General features: G+C 48.0%; 1 protein-coding gene across 1 annotated transcript; it reads left to right on the top strand.

Annotated features, from left to right (window-relative positions):
• On the top strand, positions 1 to 18350 carry Alpha-phers (phenylalanine--tRNA ligase alpha subunit). Its single transcript, XM_077693929.1, has 6 exons — positions 1 to 413; positions 5998 to 6350; positions 7726 to 7909; positions 9867 to 10020; positions 14231 to 14780; positions 18100 to 18350. Exons 1-6 carry the CDS (start codon positions 276 to 278, stop codon positions 18203 to 18205), a joined length of 1485 nt encoding a protein of 494 aa, XP_077550055.1. The 5' UTR covers positions 1 to 275; the 3' UTR covers positions 18206 to 18350.
• The last annotated feature ends 100 nt before the right edge of the window (positions 18351 to 18450 follow it).

Genomic DNA, 18450 nt, shown 5'->3' with positions numbered 1-18450 from the left:
ATCGCTGCACGGCAGCACGTTTGGCGTGGCCCTCCCTGTTCTGTGGCGTGGCCACGAAGTGCTACTGGTGTGACACAGACACGCTACTGCCGACTGTCAGTGCGGCCGATACGGCCAGCGCTGGGACATAGCGTATCTATTCGTGGGTTCGAGGAGGGTCCTTAGGCGTTCTGTTTAGAGCACTGAAGGTGCGGTTGGTTCGATCAACGGGTGGAGTTTCGTTTTGACTCCTTGCGTCATCTTCCCCACGAGCGAAAGCTGCCTTCTAGAGAAAGATGATGGACCTAGTGGAACAGATTTTGAAGCACGTCAGCGAGCATGGTGAGAGCGACTCGCTGCAGCTGGCACGTGTCCTGAATGTCGACCACCAGAAAGTCGTCGGAGCTATCAAAAGCATCCAAGCCTTCGGAGACGTGAGTGTCCAAATGAACCGGCACGCATTTCCCGGCACTTCACTCTACGGCGTTCAAAATCTAAACATGTAGGTCTGCTGAACTCAGCGCGTGCTCACGCAAAATTCAACCCCGTTTACAAATACTGCGTACTGAATATGCTCTGCTTGCTATACGGGAAAACATCGTATGTGCCATCTGCCGCACTGTTCGACGTGGTACCGAACCTCTCCCATATGAGGAACTACGCGCCCTTCTTATTCTCAGTAAATGGGCATCTGAAATGACGGCAGAAAAGAAAATATACAAAATTGAAGCTTAGTGGGCGCTTGAGCAGGCGTCTTCGGCATAGTACCTGTTGGCATCGCCTCCACGCCACTAACGACGAACAGCTAGCTGTACACGTTGGAAGGCCTCTGCACGTGTGCTGTCGCACCTGAACGCTAGTGAGCATGCGCAGAGTGTTCACCGTGTACCATGCCTGGTTTTCTGCTTTGTTTACCCACTGATTAAGGCGGGCTTCCGGGTGGTGACAATGTGTTGATCGCTGTATTGTTTAAGAGGGGGATAAAAGAACGCCATGGACAAGTACTGTATGTTGTTCTCTGAACAGTTCATTGTTTACTAACTTTACTTACCCGAATGGAGGAATACCGATGCTGTCAGTAGTGAGCTCATCCATTCACCAGTGTAGCTGGTCCAGTAGAGTCGCTTGTTGCGCGATTATGAACACCGGAGCTGCTGTAAGTTGAGCCTTTTCGTCCGTCTGCTGAAGGTCGTGCGTCACGCAGAGGTACGAGCAGGTTCCCAGACCCACCGATAGATGGCGCAGTGATCTCGCTGGGGCAGGTTCCTCTCCCTTCTGCAATAGGTGACCGGTAAAAAGCGCAAAGGCTCATGGGTACGTCGTCTGCTACTGCCACTTCTGGTTCGAGATCTCTCCTGCCCTCCCGTACGCCTGCGTGCGCCGGCGGCTGTCAGGCGCGTGTGTGCGTGTTGTTTATTTGTCACAGAGTGCTTACCTGTCAGATAAACCCCTAGTAGGGTCAATCGTTGTTATTTGTGGAATTCGCAATGCATGAGCGTTTTTTTTTCTCCCGGTGGAAACAGATAAACAACAAGCACACGCGCGTGAAAGCCGACGGCGTACGGTAGGCCAGGAGAGCTCCCGAACCGGAAGTGGCGGCTCTCCGCGGGAGAAAACAATGCACCCATGAGCCTTTGCGCTTTTTACTGGTCACCTATGGGAGGGAGCCTCCCGGCACCTCAGCCACTGATCCCTTTGCACAAACCGTAGAATTTTCCCCGTGGCAGCATTGCCGTTCTCGGACAAGCACCTGGTGACGTTTGTGCCGACACAGAAGAACCACAGCTCCCATGTTTCAGGAGATTCCATACTTGGTGGTAGTAGGTGTAATTTTTTAGACCGGAAGCTTTCTAAGTGGGACCGGTGGCATCCTGTCAAAAAAGTAATGCATTTTCCCACAGACCGGTTGGTTGACTGGAAAGCTCTGACAAGATCTCTGGACACACAGCACAGGCATGAACAAAGGCTTCCATTGTGTCAAAATGGTTACTTGGAAATTACAAAAAAGGAACGGTTCTAGATAACACAATCCACGCATCGATCATAAAGAACAAGTACACGAGTATATCATAAATTACGTATCACATAAATTAATCTATCTCATAAACCATGTATAGATGTACATTTAGATCGTTTGTAGATGGGTTTACTTAGTGCACGAAAAATCGTCATGTGGGTTCGTTCTTTGTTTTGAAGTTGTTAAAAGGTTTGACGATTGATTAGACACACTTTCAGCGAAGTTTGAACGCACTTTTAGCAAAGGTTCTGACGCAGTTTTGTTGTCGGAAAGCTTTCGCGCTTCTCTCAACTTTCTTTAGGAAATGAAGGTGGAGTTTTTTTTTCACAAAGTATGCCTTACGCGAAGAAAGAGCATGTCTACGCATGTTCTTATGTCGTAGCACATTGTGGTCACGATCATGACCTGTTCCTCGTTCTGCATAAGGAGTCAAACGGGTATTAGGAGACTGCAGCATTACCCTTAAGGGGGACACAGCATTGTGTTATAGGGAAAGAGGATATGGAATGCGACAACCGTGCACACAGAGGAGCACATCCCACATTCTTAACGATTACATATCGGTATACGTTTAGATCGTTCGTAGATCTAAACGACGGTAATGCAGCTCGCCATGAACCACCCGAAAGGGGGCTTGGATTAGTAGGGCACGAGGAGTGCAAGAAGTGATCATTGAGGACCAGTGAAGAAACTGCTGTGGGGGCCATTCTAGCTTATACTGAGGAGATGTGGAGCCACACAGGACCACAGGTGGACGACATAAGTCTGAAGGGGGAAGAAGGCATTGTACCGATGTAGTGGTGAAAACACAGATGAGCACAAAGTGAGGAGAACACATACTGTGATTGTATTTGTACACATCCGTATAGTGCATCACAGCGATTAGAAACAGAAAACACAAGGAGAGTAAAGAAGTATTACTTTCACTGGTTTATTCTTGAAATCATGAACCAACAGGCCCAGATTTTCACGTTAGTTGTACGGTGCCCTCAATGTGTCCTACTTGCTTTGTCGTCATCTATGTTAGTGCTGTTTTCTTGTTGCAATGCCTTGCCAATCAAGCACGTTTTGGAAGGAAGGCAGATGACTAAGAGTGGTCGAGTTTGATTGATTGATTGATTGTAGGCCGATCGATTGCGCCGACGCAACGTAGGCGATGAGGCGCCCCGTAGTGGAGGGCTCCGGATTAATTTTGACCACCTGGGGATCTCTAACACACCGAAATCTCGAACACACGGGTGTTTTTGCTTTTCGTCTCCGTCAGAAAAGTGGCCGCTGCTGCCGTGAATCGAACCCGCGACCTCGTGCTCAGCAGCGCAACATCTTAGCCAGTGAGCCACCGTGGCGGGTAAGAGGGGTTGAGAACATTGAGGGGTGGATGAGATATCACGTGAAGGCTAGGAGTTACTGGGCTTTTTTCTCTTGCATTGTGTGACCAGTCAATGATTTCAAGAAATCAGTGCTGATTAGTCTTTCAAAGAGAGAGAGTGTCAACTTATTGCGTCCAAGCTGTGGGAATTTTGTTCATTGGGTGATGATGGTTGAGTCTAGCACGGGTGCCACTGATTGGTTGCAGGGAAAGGGCTGCTGGTGCAAAACAAGGGGCATTCCACGAGTAGGGGCCATAGTATCACCAGGAGATTCGCAGGCAGAATGACCCAGCTCCCCCGGGAACAGGAGGCATGAAAGGGACACTGAAGTCAAAATACAAGTTGCTCTAGATCGATTGATTAGCTCAACGAGAAATACCACTCTTACGCATAGCCTTTTAAAATAAGGTAGAAAATAGCAAAAACGTCATGAAAGGTGCCACCACCACTGGCTGTATCGGGCAGCCTGCATCAGAAATGGTTAAATCGTCTGGCATGCACAGCATCTTTCCTGGCTGCCGCTGGACGGTGCTACAGATACTTGGGGTGGCGGGACCGCTTCTGGAGGAAGTGTGCGAGCTGCGCACGAGTGGTTGGTTTGACGGCAACATTTGCGGGGCCTCAAAAGCGCAGTATGTTTTTCTTCAACAAAGTGTCAGTACTGATCACAAGTTCTGTGAAGGAGCATTTGGCCTAGTGGTCTGGAGCTGCGAAGGATGTGGGAGTTCAGGAAAGCATGGCTGATTTGACTGAAACTGAGCAAACCGCTCGGATTGTGGAAGCGTTGTATTCAGGTGCTTGTGCACCGCTATTCATTACCACTGCCTTGCTTGCTTCCACATTATCAGTGACCCAAACAGCGCCTGCAGCCGCTGTTTACGTAAAGTGGCTATGGGGAGGTCGGACTTTTGTTTGAAACCAACTTGCCGGTTGCCTTCAGTCTCTCTTTAAGTAAGGTGGGTCATCAGGGGAGGTGTAGTGGGTGGTTGAGGGGCCCAAAGGCAGGACCACTGTCATTTCATTTGATTTCATTTATTATACCCTTAAAGGCCCAAAGGCATTACATAAGGTGGGGGGGGGGGTCATGGAACATTGTTTACAGAAATACAAATGAACCTAGATATTGTTGAAAACACAAAAAACACGCAAAAACACAAGCCCTAAAGCACCAGAGTTCGAAAGATTGACTATTGACCAAGGTAGGAACATCGCAAAATGAGTGTTAAATAATTTTCTAGATTTAACAATAAGTCGATTTAACAATACATCTTGCACAAAGTATGTGTTACAGCAGTAGAACTTGAGGTTAATCTTGAGTGAGAATATGTTTTTCTAGTTTATCTCTAAAACGTTTATTATCAGTGCATGTGGCGATGTCGTCGGGCAACGCGTTCCATAGTGTTACACCGTTAGGAAAAAAGGATAAGCTAAATGCTCATGTACTGCCTGTAATGGGGGCTATTAAATGACTGTGATTTAAACGGGATGAAATTCTGTAAGGTGGCCTCGGTAAAAAGTGCCTAGATTGTGGCCAGTGAAAGAATTTGTGGATGAAGCATAAGCAGGCAATGATGCAGAGTGGATGAAGAGCTGGGAGGGAGAGGGATAGCTTGAGCTCTTATCAGCTCTTATCAGTTGCGGAATCGCAGTCCTTTTTCTCATTGTCAGCATTCAAAAGTGGAAAGATGAATGGAATTGCAATCGTGCATCTCGCGCCTTGTGAGGATGGGGACCATTGTCCTTCTGCAAATAAGTAACATGGACGGGTCGCAGTGTTCAAACAAGGCCTTCAAGGCAGTGCTGGCATTCTTAAAAAGCAGCGGTTTAGCAGCTAGATTGTAGCCCAATCACGTTGTGGTGAACAAACTGTACATGGCATAGGCATTTTGTATATACTTATACTATCACCTCTACGTCCATCATCATACCTGTCACCCTATCTAGGCTCTTTTCCCCCTATCCCCGCCCCACCACAGAGCAGCAGGTCAGAAACTATACGATGAGGCCGACCTCTCTGTATTTTCCTTCCATTGAATAAATTACTCTCTCTCTCTCTCTCTCTCTCTCTCTCTCTCTGCTAGTGAGAAGTGGGTTTATTTACTTATTTATTTATTTATTAGATACTGCAGTCCATAGACCAAGCAGGTGGGCAAGTACACAGAGTATTCAAAACAAAGCATTGAACGAAGTAGGTAGTACATATTTACAAAATGGTAATCAAACCTGAGAAAACAAGAACAAGAGAACATGTCTTTACATAAAAAGCGTATACCAGTGACAGCAGCAGGGCGTAGATGCTAAAGCAGCGTAATAAGAAGTTTTTCAAAATGGGAAACATCCCGCGCAGAAAACACTTCCGCCGGGAGCACATTCCATTTATCGATTGAGATTGAGTGGGGGAAAAAAGAACACTTGAAAAGATTAGTGTGAGCGAAAATTGGTGTTATTGGTGTATATGTACGGCGAGATAAACGGGGCTGTATGTAAAATTCTGGATTAATATTGAATTGATGTGACGTAAATAAAAAGAGAAACTTGAGCCACGCAATCTGCCTCCTCCTTTTCAAGGTCATTGTATTGTTGTTATCCATAAAAAGGTCGTGACGATGGCTGTGCGCCCTCCCTCCCCAGGTGCTGTGCGTGGAGCAGCAGAGCGGCCAGCACTGGGAGCTGACGGCGGAGGGGGCCGAGGTGTGCCGCGAGGGCAGCCCCGAGGGGCGGCTGGTGCGGCGGCTGGGCGCCCAGGGGCTGCCCCAGTCGTCCCTGGCCAAGGGCGACCAGCTGGGCCTGAGCAAGGCCCTGGCCCTGGGATGGGTGCGGCTGGATGAGGCGCGCACCGTGCTGCCCGCCTTCCACCCGGAGGGCGAGGGCCCGCCCCCGGACACGGTGCAGGCAGCGCTGTGCCAGGTGCGCGACGGCCAGGCTGACGCGCTTGACAATGCCCAGAAGCAGGAGCTCAAGCGCCGCAAGCTGCTGAGACAGGTGTACGCGCCCTCCCACGCCTCACTCGTTTCACTCCGTGCGGGGGACTGGGCCAGTTGGTATAGGTGGTATTCACTGGAAAGTTTGGCTGTCAGTTTGTTCGCTTGGCAACACTGGAAACAGCAATGTTTGTGCCTCTTGGGCACAGTTATGGCGCGGCTTGTGCCACTGCGCTCATGCCTCGCAGAAAAAAAAAATGCTGGCGTGCGTCGTGCACCGTGTATCAACCCGATCCTCAACGGTGGTGTCAACAGAGATGTTATTAATCGCACTCACATTGACATGGAGTCATTGCTTTCCATTCGGTGGGGGACAGTTTGGAACATCAAATACATCGTGTGCTTATAATGGACAGGTACTTCCATCTCGCGGAGCCCGATGTAGCCAGTGATGGTGCACACGCATCGTTGCCCGCACGTGTGCTACGCCAGTGAATACAACCTATACATTGATGGGACAATGTATGGGACAGCGCAAATTTGACAGGACAAAGTGAATACAATAACCTGAACGTTCGGGTTGTAGTCTTCTCTTTGTCCCATGGTTTGCTGCAGAGGCGCTACGAACAGTGTGCAGTAGCGAGTGGACTCAACGGACATCTTCTGCGTCCTACCCCTTATAACAGATGGCGCAGGTGCGTGTTTCATTAGCGAATCAGAGCCAGATCTTTGCCAGCTTGGGCTTGGGGATGAGCACGAAGAAATCAGGGAGGCAGGAGGGCACAGGGCTCAACACTGGCATTGTGCACACATGCCAAGCTTGTCTTCATCATTTACCTACCATTTGCCGCGGCTTTGCACTTATGTACAGAGGAAGAAGGGGGAAGGTGAGGGTGCTAAACACTACATTGCCCTACTCCACAAGCGTTCCAAGCGGAACGTGGAACCTATCGAGTGTAACATTTCGTTGGTGTTGCCACTTGATTTTTTTAAATGCCGCCAGGTAGCGCAGGCAACAGCAGGCAACGGTTTTCTGCAGTTGGTGTAGCATTTCATTTTCTATCGCAAAAACCAAGCATCCAGGAATTTTTTAATAAAGGAACACTGCAAATATCACTCAAGTATTGATTTTCTGCCTTATATTTGCGTAACATCTTGTTCTCGTTCAGCAACCTTGAGAATTATGTACACTGACACCGGACTTAGACGTTTAGATTTGGCTGTGGGTATATAAGACTATTGCGCAGCTTTTGGTTCCCTTTGGCCGGGTGGCTGAATCGAGTCACAGGCAGACATACAGACTGACTAAAATTTCTGCGCTTAAGTAGCCCAAGGAAGACTATCGTCTTTAAAACTGGGCCCTTGTTAGTGGGGCAGTCAGCCCAACCATGTGTTGATTCTTCCCCCATCCCTCCCTCCCTCCCCTTCCCCCATGCAGGGTGGTGAAGAGCTACCGACTGGGACGGGGCGCAAACTTCACGACCCAGCTGAGCAAGCCCGAGACGGACCTGACAGCGGAGTTGCTGGCCAGCGGGGCGTGGCGGGAGCGGCCCTTCAAGGCCTACAACTTTGCCGCCCTCGGCCAGCCCACCGAGGGGGGACACCTGCACCCGCTGCTGCAGGTATGACGAGGGGGAGGAGGAGGGGAGGGGAGGCCCCATTGCCGCCTGTGCAGCCCAGTGGTCCCAGCCTGGTTAGGGAGGGGGGGGGGTGGAGAGAGAGAGAGAGAGAGCATTTTATTTATAAGCAAGTTAACTTAGGAATGCGTGGTGGCCACCAACCGAAGGCTGGCAGGCAGCTTGGTCGACCAGATGTAGGTGAACCCCATATTGCATTTTATTGGGCCGCACATAGCAACGTAAGCGAGATGAAGAGGACATGACTCAGGGATGCTACGGAGGAAAGAAGAGGAGGGGGAGGAGGTCGAGGGATGCTCGGACACCATGATCATGTTAAACAGGAATTCAGCCTGATGTAGAGATTTGCTTTCTTTGCGGAAGCTTCAGACTCCTTTTTTGTGCCAGAGGGTGAGGGGGACAAGTTGAGAGGACAGGCTTACATGGCGTGAGTGTCGAGGGTCACAGAGGAGACAGTTTAGGGAAGACAACTGAGGGGATATATCTTGTGGAGGAGGGACTGTCTGGCGAGGGAATTGGTCTGGAGGAGTTGCCGTAGGTGCTCCTGGGTGTTGGTGAGGGATGTGTGTCCGTGCGAATAGCGTTGGCAGGAAAGGCGGTGATGTTCCCGGAATTCTTGGTACTAGAGCATCCAATAGCATGCTGTCCAAGCATTGTGGGGAGGAGGGGGGGACGAGCCCAGGAGACTCTGGCACAAAATATCAGGTAGCTGGGAAGCGTGAAATATTTGTTCTTTGTACAAAAACCCAAGTACACAGAGGCCCATGCAAAAAAACAAAGTCATAGCTGGAAGTGGGGTGAAACAACTCACTGGGATGTCCTGTTTTGGAATTGCGACACACTCCCTTCAGGGCAAGCTTTGTTAACAACGTATTTCCTGTTCAGGCAGACAGCCACCTTTGCTTTCTTGAGACAGACGCAGTGCAAAAACGGCGGTTGTAAAAAGCGTATTTTTATAGTGTGTCGGTTGTCGGAATTTTTTTTTGTTTAAATTGTTATAAGGAAAATTGGCAGACCTACTGTAGTTTGGTGATCTCGAATATAGAACGTGTTTTCCTGTAATCTCCTGGCTATGGTGTCGCTGAGTAGCTTTTTCCCTCTTTCATTTATTTCCACTTCGGTGGTTAAAAACATCTTTTGCCCCTTGGCCAATTCTTTTATTTTATTATTGGGTTAAGCCTGCGATACTTCGTGGTGCGGGTAGAGACAGGTAGTTTACGTTATTTTACTTTGCCGCAACTTAATTTCTGTAATTTATGTTTGATGTGTGAAAGTTTCTGAAGAGTTCGTGATGAGCTTTCACAAAAGCTGCTGTAATGGGCACGTCTGCTAATTTTTCAGCAGCCACAGTCGAGGCAGATTAAGGGGTGCGATAAGCTTTATTTACGATTCTGGCCTTGTTCAAGAGTCATGAATGTCCATAGTCCTCCATAGTTGAAGAATAGGAATCGGAATTTTTTTTCTCCAGGTATCTGCATTGAGGTTGCATAACTCTTTGTAGTAGGAGTTCCGGAAGCAAGAGGCAACTGACTGCATCGTTTGATCTGCCCTGGTTATGTCTGCATAAAAACTCAACCACCAGAAAACCGAGTGCTTGGAAGGAGGGAACCAAAATAACTGTTTGCCTTCCAAGCCCAAAGTTTAAATGGTCGTAACATCTGCTACAGACCAGATAGAATGATACTGTTAGTCTTATTGCACTCCTTGATTTGTGCACAGTTCACTGGTACCTTGTTCAGCTGCAACACTCCAGCAGTTTTTTTTTACAAAAGCTGCCATAATATCAAATATAAAAATCCGAATAAATCTGAATGTAGTCGTTTCACACACAAATAAATTTTATATCTACAATCAGAATGAAAAACTACACGTCCTCCAATTTTTATAATCACAACTGTAAAAATGAAGTTTTTGATCAAAGACTTCCCTTGCTGGGCTGCAGGTGCGCTCGGAGGTGCGGCAGATCTTTCTGGAGATGGGCTTCACTGAAATGTCCACGTCACGATATGTGGAGAGCGCCTTCTGGAACTTCGACGCCCTGTTCCAGCCACAGCAGCACCCAGCCAGGGACGCCCACGACACCTTCTTCCTCAAGGGTAGGCTGGTGTTTTAAGCGCAGAGCACTTTAGGGGCTCGCCTTGTTGTCGTAGCTTGCTCGCTGGACCCAAGTGGAGCCACACGGCGTTCCTTCGTAGCGGCTGTCGTCGCGGTGTAACCCAGAGGCGTCGAAAGCCAAGCGGTTTATAGAGTCATAAGCGTTCAAAACTCACGAACCGCTGGCGCTTGTCATAGTACAACTCCCCGTTGTTTAGCACAAAGAAAACTGCAGGTACGTTTGAGGCAAAATAAACGTAATTAGCCGGTAGAGCCTGCGTTCATTTAGTTTGGAACGCTCGTTGGGCTGGTTTCTACGATAGTAAGCGAAAAAAAGTGGCAGTGCAACGCCGCCACGTGCGGGAGGAAAAGCGAGTACAAAAAGAACAGAACTCCCTCTGGTACTGTTTCAGGCAGGGGGCGCACGAGCACTGCGGAGGCGCGAAATGTAGTTGAGATAAATCAACAAAAAGAGGTGAAAGAAAGAAATTGTGTGTCAGTGTAATGGATTGTTCTTAGTCACTACCGTAAACTTGCTTGCTCGAACGTAATAGTAGTCCCTAAAAACAAGGAAATATCGTAAAGTTCCGAAAGAATGCCCACCCAAATTTCGGAGATATCAAGTGACAACTGCACTAAGGTCAGTGGGAGAGGCCTTTGTCCTGCAGTGGACCTGAGTAGGCTAATGTTTTTTTTTTTTTATTTATTTTATTTATTTAGATAAGTGCCCACAAACAGCATGACGCCTTCAGCGTGGTGCACAGAAGAAACAAGGGAAAGGATAGAAAAGGGAGATGTGTACAATGGGGAAAAAAGAGTATAGTAAAAATCAGGGTGTCGAACCGGAACCGAACCGAACCGAAAACCGGAACCGAACCGGTATTTTTTCCGGAACTGAACCCGAACCCGAACCGTTATTTTTTGAGCACGCTGAACCCGAACCGGAACTGAACCGGAAAAAGAAATAACGGTTACCGGTTCATGCCGAAACGGTTCGACCCTCTGTTGTTGATATTGCACAGTCAATGCAATTCAGGCCTTTTTTTCTTTCCCGTACCATCAACTTCGTACTTGCTCGCGCACTTTCCCCTCCAGACAATTGAACACTATCACGCTTTATGTAACAACAGGGGAAATGAATGAGCACCAATGTAGCATTGGTCTGTTGCTGCTGGAGGCGCGAGCGTAGTGCAAGCTGACCAAACGAAATGTCATTCTCGGCAGCTTGCAGGTGATATAAAACGACTTTGCCCTTCCCTAGCTGCGACTTCATTGGAGAAATCAGGCTGCAGGAGTGCTCCACTGCGCAACAGCGAAAGCTCACACCCGATGTGTGCAAACTTTTTGCATTTCATAATTTGTTGAAAAGGTCCGACACCTGCAAATTATTAATACTTGACAAGTGTGACCGCAGGAGCTGCTCAGTGGCTAAGCTGTTTGCTAAGCCATTTGCCCAACTCGCTACATTGCTTCTACTGCTACTCGTTCCGGAGGGGAGTACTGCTGTGGACGAATTAAAGAGCGTCTACCCAAAAAGTCCCATCTCATGCTCCACGTGTCAAATTTCCCTTTCATTTTGTAACCGCATTACCTGTTATAAGATTCCGCAATGTAGCACACGGAACGATGGTAGGGGTTCAGGCGGTACGATGACATACTGATTGTAATGCACACTTTCGGTATCGCAAAAGGAATTGCAGTGGTCAGAGCAATAATGCAGTGACTGAGCGTAACTAAAGCTTACTTTTAACAAAAGTGTGGCTAACACATTCGATAAGGTGACAGCTAACAAATTATTCAGGGTTACCAAATAATATAATTCATTGGTAGTATTTATGTGCCTGTTGTAGAATTTTTCTGTTTTGTTACAAATATAAAAAATGTGCGCCATTGTTATTAAGCGCTGGTATTTGAACACGCCCGTACGCAGGACTAAATTTAAGGCCTCAAGGTTAGCGTGATGGGCGATTGCATAGCGACAATTGCGATTTCAACAAAAAAGGAAAGGACAGAAAATATATCCCACCATCATATCTCTTGGCGTTGGCTTTATGAATAGTTGCTAGGACAACAGAAAGTCTGAGCGATAAAGAAGGTGGTAAATCGTCGCCACTTCATGTGTTTTTCTAATATCTCCTAATTGTTTAAAGTTTCCTTTGCAATTGCGCCACTGCCCTTGGGGAGCAGCACCATTTTGAATGTCAGTTTGTGTTTTGATTTGACGGTCGTTTTAAACTAGTAAATGTTTTTTTTTCTAATTTTAGTGATAATTCAACTAATCGAACCGGTTCGCGAACCGGTTCAAGCTCCCGAACCGGTTCGCGAACCGGTTCGGTACGTGATTTTGTCGAACCGGAACGAAATTATTTCACCCGAACCCGAACCGTAACCGAACCGGTATTTTTTTCGGTTCGACACCCTCGTAAAAATAACATCAATGGATCAAACATTATAAGGCTGACTCACACGATTCTACAACGCAAAAGAAGACACTCAGAAGATGTGTACCATGGCGAAAAAAGAGCATGAGAAATGAAAATAACCTGAATGGAACAAGCATTACATGGCTGACTCGCCTGATTTTACAACACATAAGTACACACTCAGGCTTTAGATGAATTTTTAACAGCTTGCACAAAAGTGCTGTAACGATCAAAGATACTCAGATCAGGCACTTCAAGTGAGTTGTAAAGGAGTTGCATTCTCTGGACAGGACTTTTATGATTGACGTCAGGATAAAATAGCGGCGAGGAACGGCATCGTGTGGGGACATGAAAATTGATGGAAGTTAGCAAATCGGCAGAGTCAACAGCTCCATGAATGAGCTTGTGAAGAACGCACATATCGAGGAGTGTTCTTCTGTCACTCAGTCTGCTTAATCCAGTGTGGTCAAGTATTCTGTCATACGTGTAATATATTTTCCTGAAAAGGTAACGATCATAATAGATTCTAACAAATCTCATCTGGACTCGTTGCTGAACTTTTTTGATTTGTTTTAACTATTCTCAGGGAAATTGGCAGACTTACTGCCGACCTCAAAAAAGGAATCACTGCTTTGGTGTGATTTGTTTTAGTGTACGTAAATTTTCTGCTGAAAAGCTTGATAACTTTTCTGTTAAGTTCCTTTTGAAAAGCTTTGTAACTAGGTAATGCAGAGTGCTTTGTATTCAGATCTCTTTTTTTTTTTATTCAGTTCTCAAGTTCGGGGAGTGCTTAAAAATACAAGACAAAATACAAGTTTTATTCAAAAGATTTGGTGTTTTTTAGTGCCCCCAGTGCCTGTCCCGCAGCGAGTGATGCTTTATTCACTGAAAAATTAATCAATTTATAAAATTTTGATTCTTCCGCCAAATCCTGTGTTTTATGATGTCTGCGATGACATCACAAGGAAGGGTGTTCAAGCGAAACCTAGTGCTTTAGACTTAGCAGTTGACTGCGGAGCCTTGTTTATGGTCAGTCCTCCTAGATGGCGCCACCATACTGCTGTCCACCTTTGCTTTGTTATTGGCCGTATTTGTGCCTGGCTTGTTTTTGTTACGGTAGGTAGTAATTGTTTTGTGAAACATGGGGTATGTTCGACAAACAGGGTCACGTAAGACAATGTCGCTTACGCCAATCGGCCAGTGTCGTGTCAAACAACACGAAAACGCCGCACTGCTGTGCAGCTATAACAAGCATAGTGTGTGCAGTACCAACAGCAGTACGCACTGGTACTTTACATGTACTTTTGTGACTTCCATTGTTTACCCAACCATTCTCACCACTATAAAATGAATATGCATTACATTTAAGTGCAAATAGCTCGTTCGGCAATCTTATAAGCTCTGTCTAACTTGCGTTTGCTTTTGCCGGCCTCAGCCAACCGCACGGCTGTGCACATGATGTCATATGTTCTAGTGTGGGAAATGAGCTAGTGAGTCGCATGGCCATTGCCTTTTTTCCTATTTATGTAGCTTATTTGAGCGGAGTTTACGTCAAAAGTGCAGTCAGTAGGATTCTAACGAGGCAGTCTTTGGAATGAACCAAACTTGTGTTTTGTCTGCATGGTCCCCTTAATGACAACCTGACTGAATTGTTTTTGGCTTCCCTGCGGGGTTGCTAGGCACGGTTTGGAAAGGAGTGAGGGATGAGCTGGGATGACCGAACGGAACGAGGGTGGCCAGAGTGAGTGTTGTCCTTTCTCTCCGCCCCCTGCCAACGTGGTGTGCGCAGAGCCGAGCGAGTGCCGGGAGCTGCCCGAGGCGCAGTACGTGTCGGCCGTGCGGCAGGTGCACTCGGAGGGGGGCCACGGCTCGCTGGGCTACCAGGGGCCCTGGCTGGAGGCGGAGGCGCGCAAGAACCTGCTGCGCACGCACACGACGGCCGTGAGCGCGCGCATGCTGCGCGCGCTGGCCCAGCGGCAGCCCTTCGCGCCCTGCAAGCTGTTCAGCATCGACCGGGTGTTCCGCAACGAGACCCTGGACGCCACCCACCTGGCTGAGTTCTGCCAGGTGGAGGGGCTGGTGGCCGACCGGGGCCTCACCCTGGGCCACCTGCAGGCCCTGATCGGGGGCTTCTTTGCGCGGCTGGGCATGGAGCGGGTGCGCTTCAAGCCCGCCTACAACCCCTACACCGAGCCCTCCATGGAGGTGTTCGCCTTCCACCCGGGCCTCGCCCGCTGGGTCGAGGTGGGCAACTCGGGCCTCTTCCGGCCCGAGATGCTGCGCCCCATGGGGCTGCCGGCCGACGTGCGCTGCATCGCCTGGGGGCTCTCCCTCGAGAGGTGCGTGGCCGTCATCGTCGTCAGCCTGTCTATGCCGACTGCAGGGCAAAGGCCTCTTCCGTAGAGCTCCAATTATCCCGGTCCTGTGCTAGCTGCGACCAATGTATCCCCGCACACTCCTTGATCTCATCTGCACACCTAAGTTTCTGCCGCCCCCTGCCACGCTTGACTTCTCTGGGGATCCACTCTGTTACCCTTAATGACCAACGGTTATCTTGCCTTCGCACTACATGCCCTGCCCACGCCCATTTCTTCTCCTTGATTTCTGCTAATATGTCCTTAATTAACATGCGTTTGTTCCCTGACCAACTCTGCTCTCTTCTTGTCCCTTAATGTTGCACCTATCATCTTGTCTTCCATTGCTCGCAAGCAATGGAGCGGTGCGTGGTACTGCACTTCAGTTTTGATTCATTGATCGTAAGCGCGCCGACGCAACGCAGGCGATGAGGCGCGCCATAGTGGAGGGCTCCGGATTAATTTTGACCACCTGGGGGTCTTTAACGTGCGCCAAAACCTCGTATACGCGGGCGTTTTTGCTTTTCGCCTCCATCAGAAAAGCGGCGGCCGCCGCCGCCAGGAATTGAACCCGCGACCTCGTGTTCAGCAGCACAATGCCTTAGCCACGGAGCCACCGCGGCAGGTATTGCACTTCAGTGCACAGCCCACACAATCCTTGTACAGTGTAGTGTATAGACGCAACTTCCCATGAAGACATCATTACTAAACAGCGCAACAAAAACACGGACTTTAGCTGAGGTACACAGGACGAGTGCAGGACACAGGACAGCGCTCGTCCTGTGTACCTCAGCTAAAGTCCGTGTTTTTGTTGCGCTGTTTAGTAATGATGGATAACCAACTTGCTCAATACTGCACTTTGCTTCCCATGAAGAGCTTGTGCTGAGATTTCACAATTCCAAGAGCGCAGCTCAATTGTGGTGCCTTTGCAAGTCTTGCAAGGCAGCTCTATTTTAGAGATAGCCAGATTTAGCTCTGACAAAATAATTGAATTCCCTTGTGTGGTACCAGAAAATGCATGAAAGTGACCCAGTACAGCAGGGAACTCTCTTAAGAAAGCACGTGTCATTGAAAGGGCGGGAAGTTTACTTGGTCGAGGGTTTTACTGCACCCGAGTTCCTTCTGGCCTTGAGGGAGCTCGAAGTCTTTTCTTGCTATAGCCAGAACTTGAACAATCCCACGTTCATTAGTCAGGTGTCAGGTGCTGCCCACCAAAATAGAAGCAATAGGCCAGTCAGGGGTGGAGGTCTAGAGCAGAATGGCGTCTTTCTGTGGCACCACCTGTTAGTGGCATAGTTCTTGAAATTGCGCCGAAAAGTTGCTCCGCACTGAAAAGTAGCTTGAACCCACGCTGACATGCCCACAAAGGGGATAGGCCAAGTATGGATACGAGGCCCGATTCTAAAATCTCTGTGAATTCTCCAGAAGCTTTGCCTGACCGGTTTTCAGTGTTGGTCATGTGCTTCCGGCTGACAAAGCGGCTGCGTGTGCTTTCGTCATTTTGACGTTTCGTGAAGTTTGCTAGCACCAGTTTTAAAGTTTGCCTTCTTTTTTTTTCTTTCTACTTAAAGTGCGTAATTCTTTGCTGGCATTGAAAAACCAGATGAAATGCAGCAGACATGACAGCGTAGGCCTGTCTTTGCTATTCAGCAGCAGTATGGCTCGTAAGTCGCGCCCTCTTGGTGATTGGCTGAAAAGATGTGATGTAATATAAACACTTCGTAGAAACGTTTATGTGACACATTGGCAACTTCAGCCTGTATAAAAGTGATGTGGTGTGGTGACGTGATGTGACGTGTATAAAAGTGATGTGGTGTGGTGACGTGATGTGGTGACGTGACCAGCTTGTAAATGGCGGCTGCCGTCGTCGTGAAATAGGGCAAAAAATTTCACCGACCTTCGGGGCCATGAAATCCCTATTAATTTGCACCAGGTGCAGTTTCGCACGACACAGGGCTTAAAACTGTTTTCTACCGAAAGAAATAGTACTAGTTTTGACTGTTTCCAAGTCAGCAATAACGGAGGATAAAAATACCGTTTCGTGGTTTGCTTTTATGTTTGATAATAAAAAAGCAATTATTTGTTTGGCGAAAGATTTACATAAGAGGGCAGTACAAGCCTCTCCATTACAAAGAACCCAATGCATGGCATTTGTCCGCACTCCTCCTAGTAAGCTCTTGCGTCACATGATTGAATTAAAAAAAAAAAACGAAGAAAACTGGCTGTTTTATACATTACTGCGATGATTGAGTTCAAGCTTGAAGAATGAGTGAATCCACGGCATCAGTACGCACTGCCGTTATCAGGTGTAGCGTTTCACGGGCCTTACCGGGTCATACAACTGATGGTCGCAGCCGTCTTTTTCTGTGGCAACGCCATAAACTTGTAACATAGCAGCAGACGATAGCGTGGCGGCAGTGATGGCCAGTAAGGTGATAATGCAACAGACATCTTGCAATTAAACATTGAAGCGGAGAGCTCAACTACGCCACTAAAAGCAATTGAAAGGAATGAAAAGATTCAGCAAGAAAGATTGTGTGATGATGTTTAGCTAAACACACACCTTTTGCCGGCTTTTGAATCAGTGTTACTTGATCGCTTTGCGGTGTTGATGCTAGTTTTAACCTTACAAAGAGTGTCTCTTTCCAGCCTCAGCTGCCGTACTAATTTTTCTAATAAACGCCAAGTGTTTTTATATCTTTTATATGTGCAATATCTAATAGCTTGGTAGCGATCTTTGCAAGCTAAGTGTCCAATTTCACTGAACATCACCAGAGCTATACGTGCGTATGTCACTGATTGCTTACGTTTCACCTACGCAGAAAACATAACGAATTTACAGAAAATTTATGAAATCGAGAATAGGGCCCAAGAGCTGTATGCCATGTGCTAGCTGGGAGTACCCAGTCATTTATTAACCTCCTTGCTTGCTTCCTAACTTAGGCGTCATCTGAAATTGCTGACGCTGAAATCTGCACTACCTACTGTAGCCATTCCTAGAATATCTTTTCCTAGAATATTCCTAGAATAACTTTTCTACCAATCATGCCGTGCAGCTGGTGTTTTGGTAAGTACGGGCTCTTTTTCGCTGATCGGAATGGTGGAATGCATTCATTATGCAAATAGAGCCCCCTGTGATAGCAGCATAGCCACGATTTTCTATTGTGTGGCTTCTCAACCTTTTTCATGACTCTCTGCACATATCAATGTAGGCTTGCAAGCACATTAAGGGAGATGGCGGCTTGGCTGTTGCCCTTTGGCGGTGCTGCCTCATGCATGCGTGATCGGTTTGTCACCCGTGCAGGCCCACCATGATCAAGTGTGGGCTGAACAACATCCGGGACCTGGTGGGACCCCGGGTGGACCTGGACATGGTGTACCGCAACCCACTCTGCAGATTCGTCCGCTAGGAGGCCACCGCAACACGGCCAGCAGAGCCGCAACAACCAGCGCCTTCACTGAGTGCTGCCAGCCGATGGCTCGTGCGGCACTCGTGCAGAAACTTAACTTATACGACAACACCCCGGCGCATAAAATAAATTTGTATTTTCCGCACTGTGGTGTGCCAATGGGTAGCTGTCATGTGCAACGCTGCTTCTGCTGCACGCGGGAAGCTGGCTCGCTGGAATGTTGAAGCAAGGGGTGGACGCCTGCA

The sequence above is a fragment of the Haemaphysalis longicornis genome, unplaced genomic scaffold, assembly GCF_048455015.1.
Source record: "Haemaphysalis longicornis isolate Haplotype H1 unplaced genomic scaffold, Haemaphysalis longicornis Haplotype H1 scaffold_12, whole genome shotgun sequence".
Classification (NCBI taxonomy): domain Eukaryota; kingdom Metazoa; phylum Arthropoda; class Arachnida; order Ixodida; family Ixodidae; genus Haemaphysalis; species Haemaphysalis longicornis.
The sequence above is the reverse complement of the archived record's forward strand: the minus strand, read 5'-3'. Positions and strand labels throughout refer to the sequence as shown.

Bases quoted from the DNA above. Each gene is read 5' to 3' on its own strand.
- Alpha-phers (XM_077693929.1), top strand. From the start codon at position 276: ATGATGGACCTAGTGGAACAGATTTTGAAGCACGTCAGCGAGCATGGT. The intron at 7,910-9,866 runs GTATGACGAGGG...GCTGGGCTGCAG, and splicing joins ACCTGCACCCGCTGCTGCAG to GTGCGCTCGGAGGTGCGGCA. The intron at 14,781-18,099 runs GTGCGTGGCCGT...TCACCCGTGCAG, and splicing joins TGGGGGCTCTCCCTCGAGAG to GCCCACCATGATCAAGTGTG.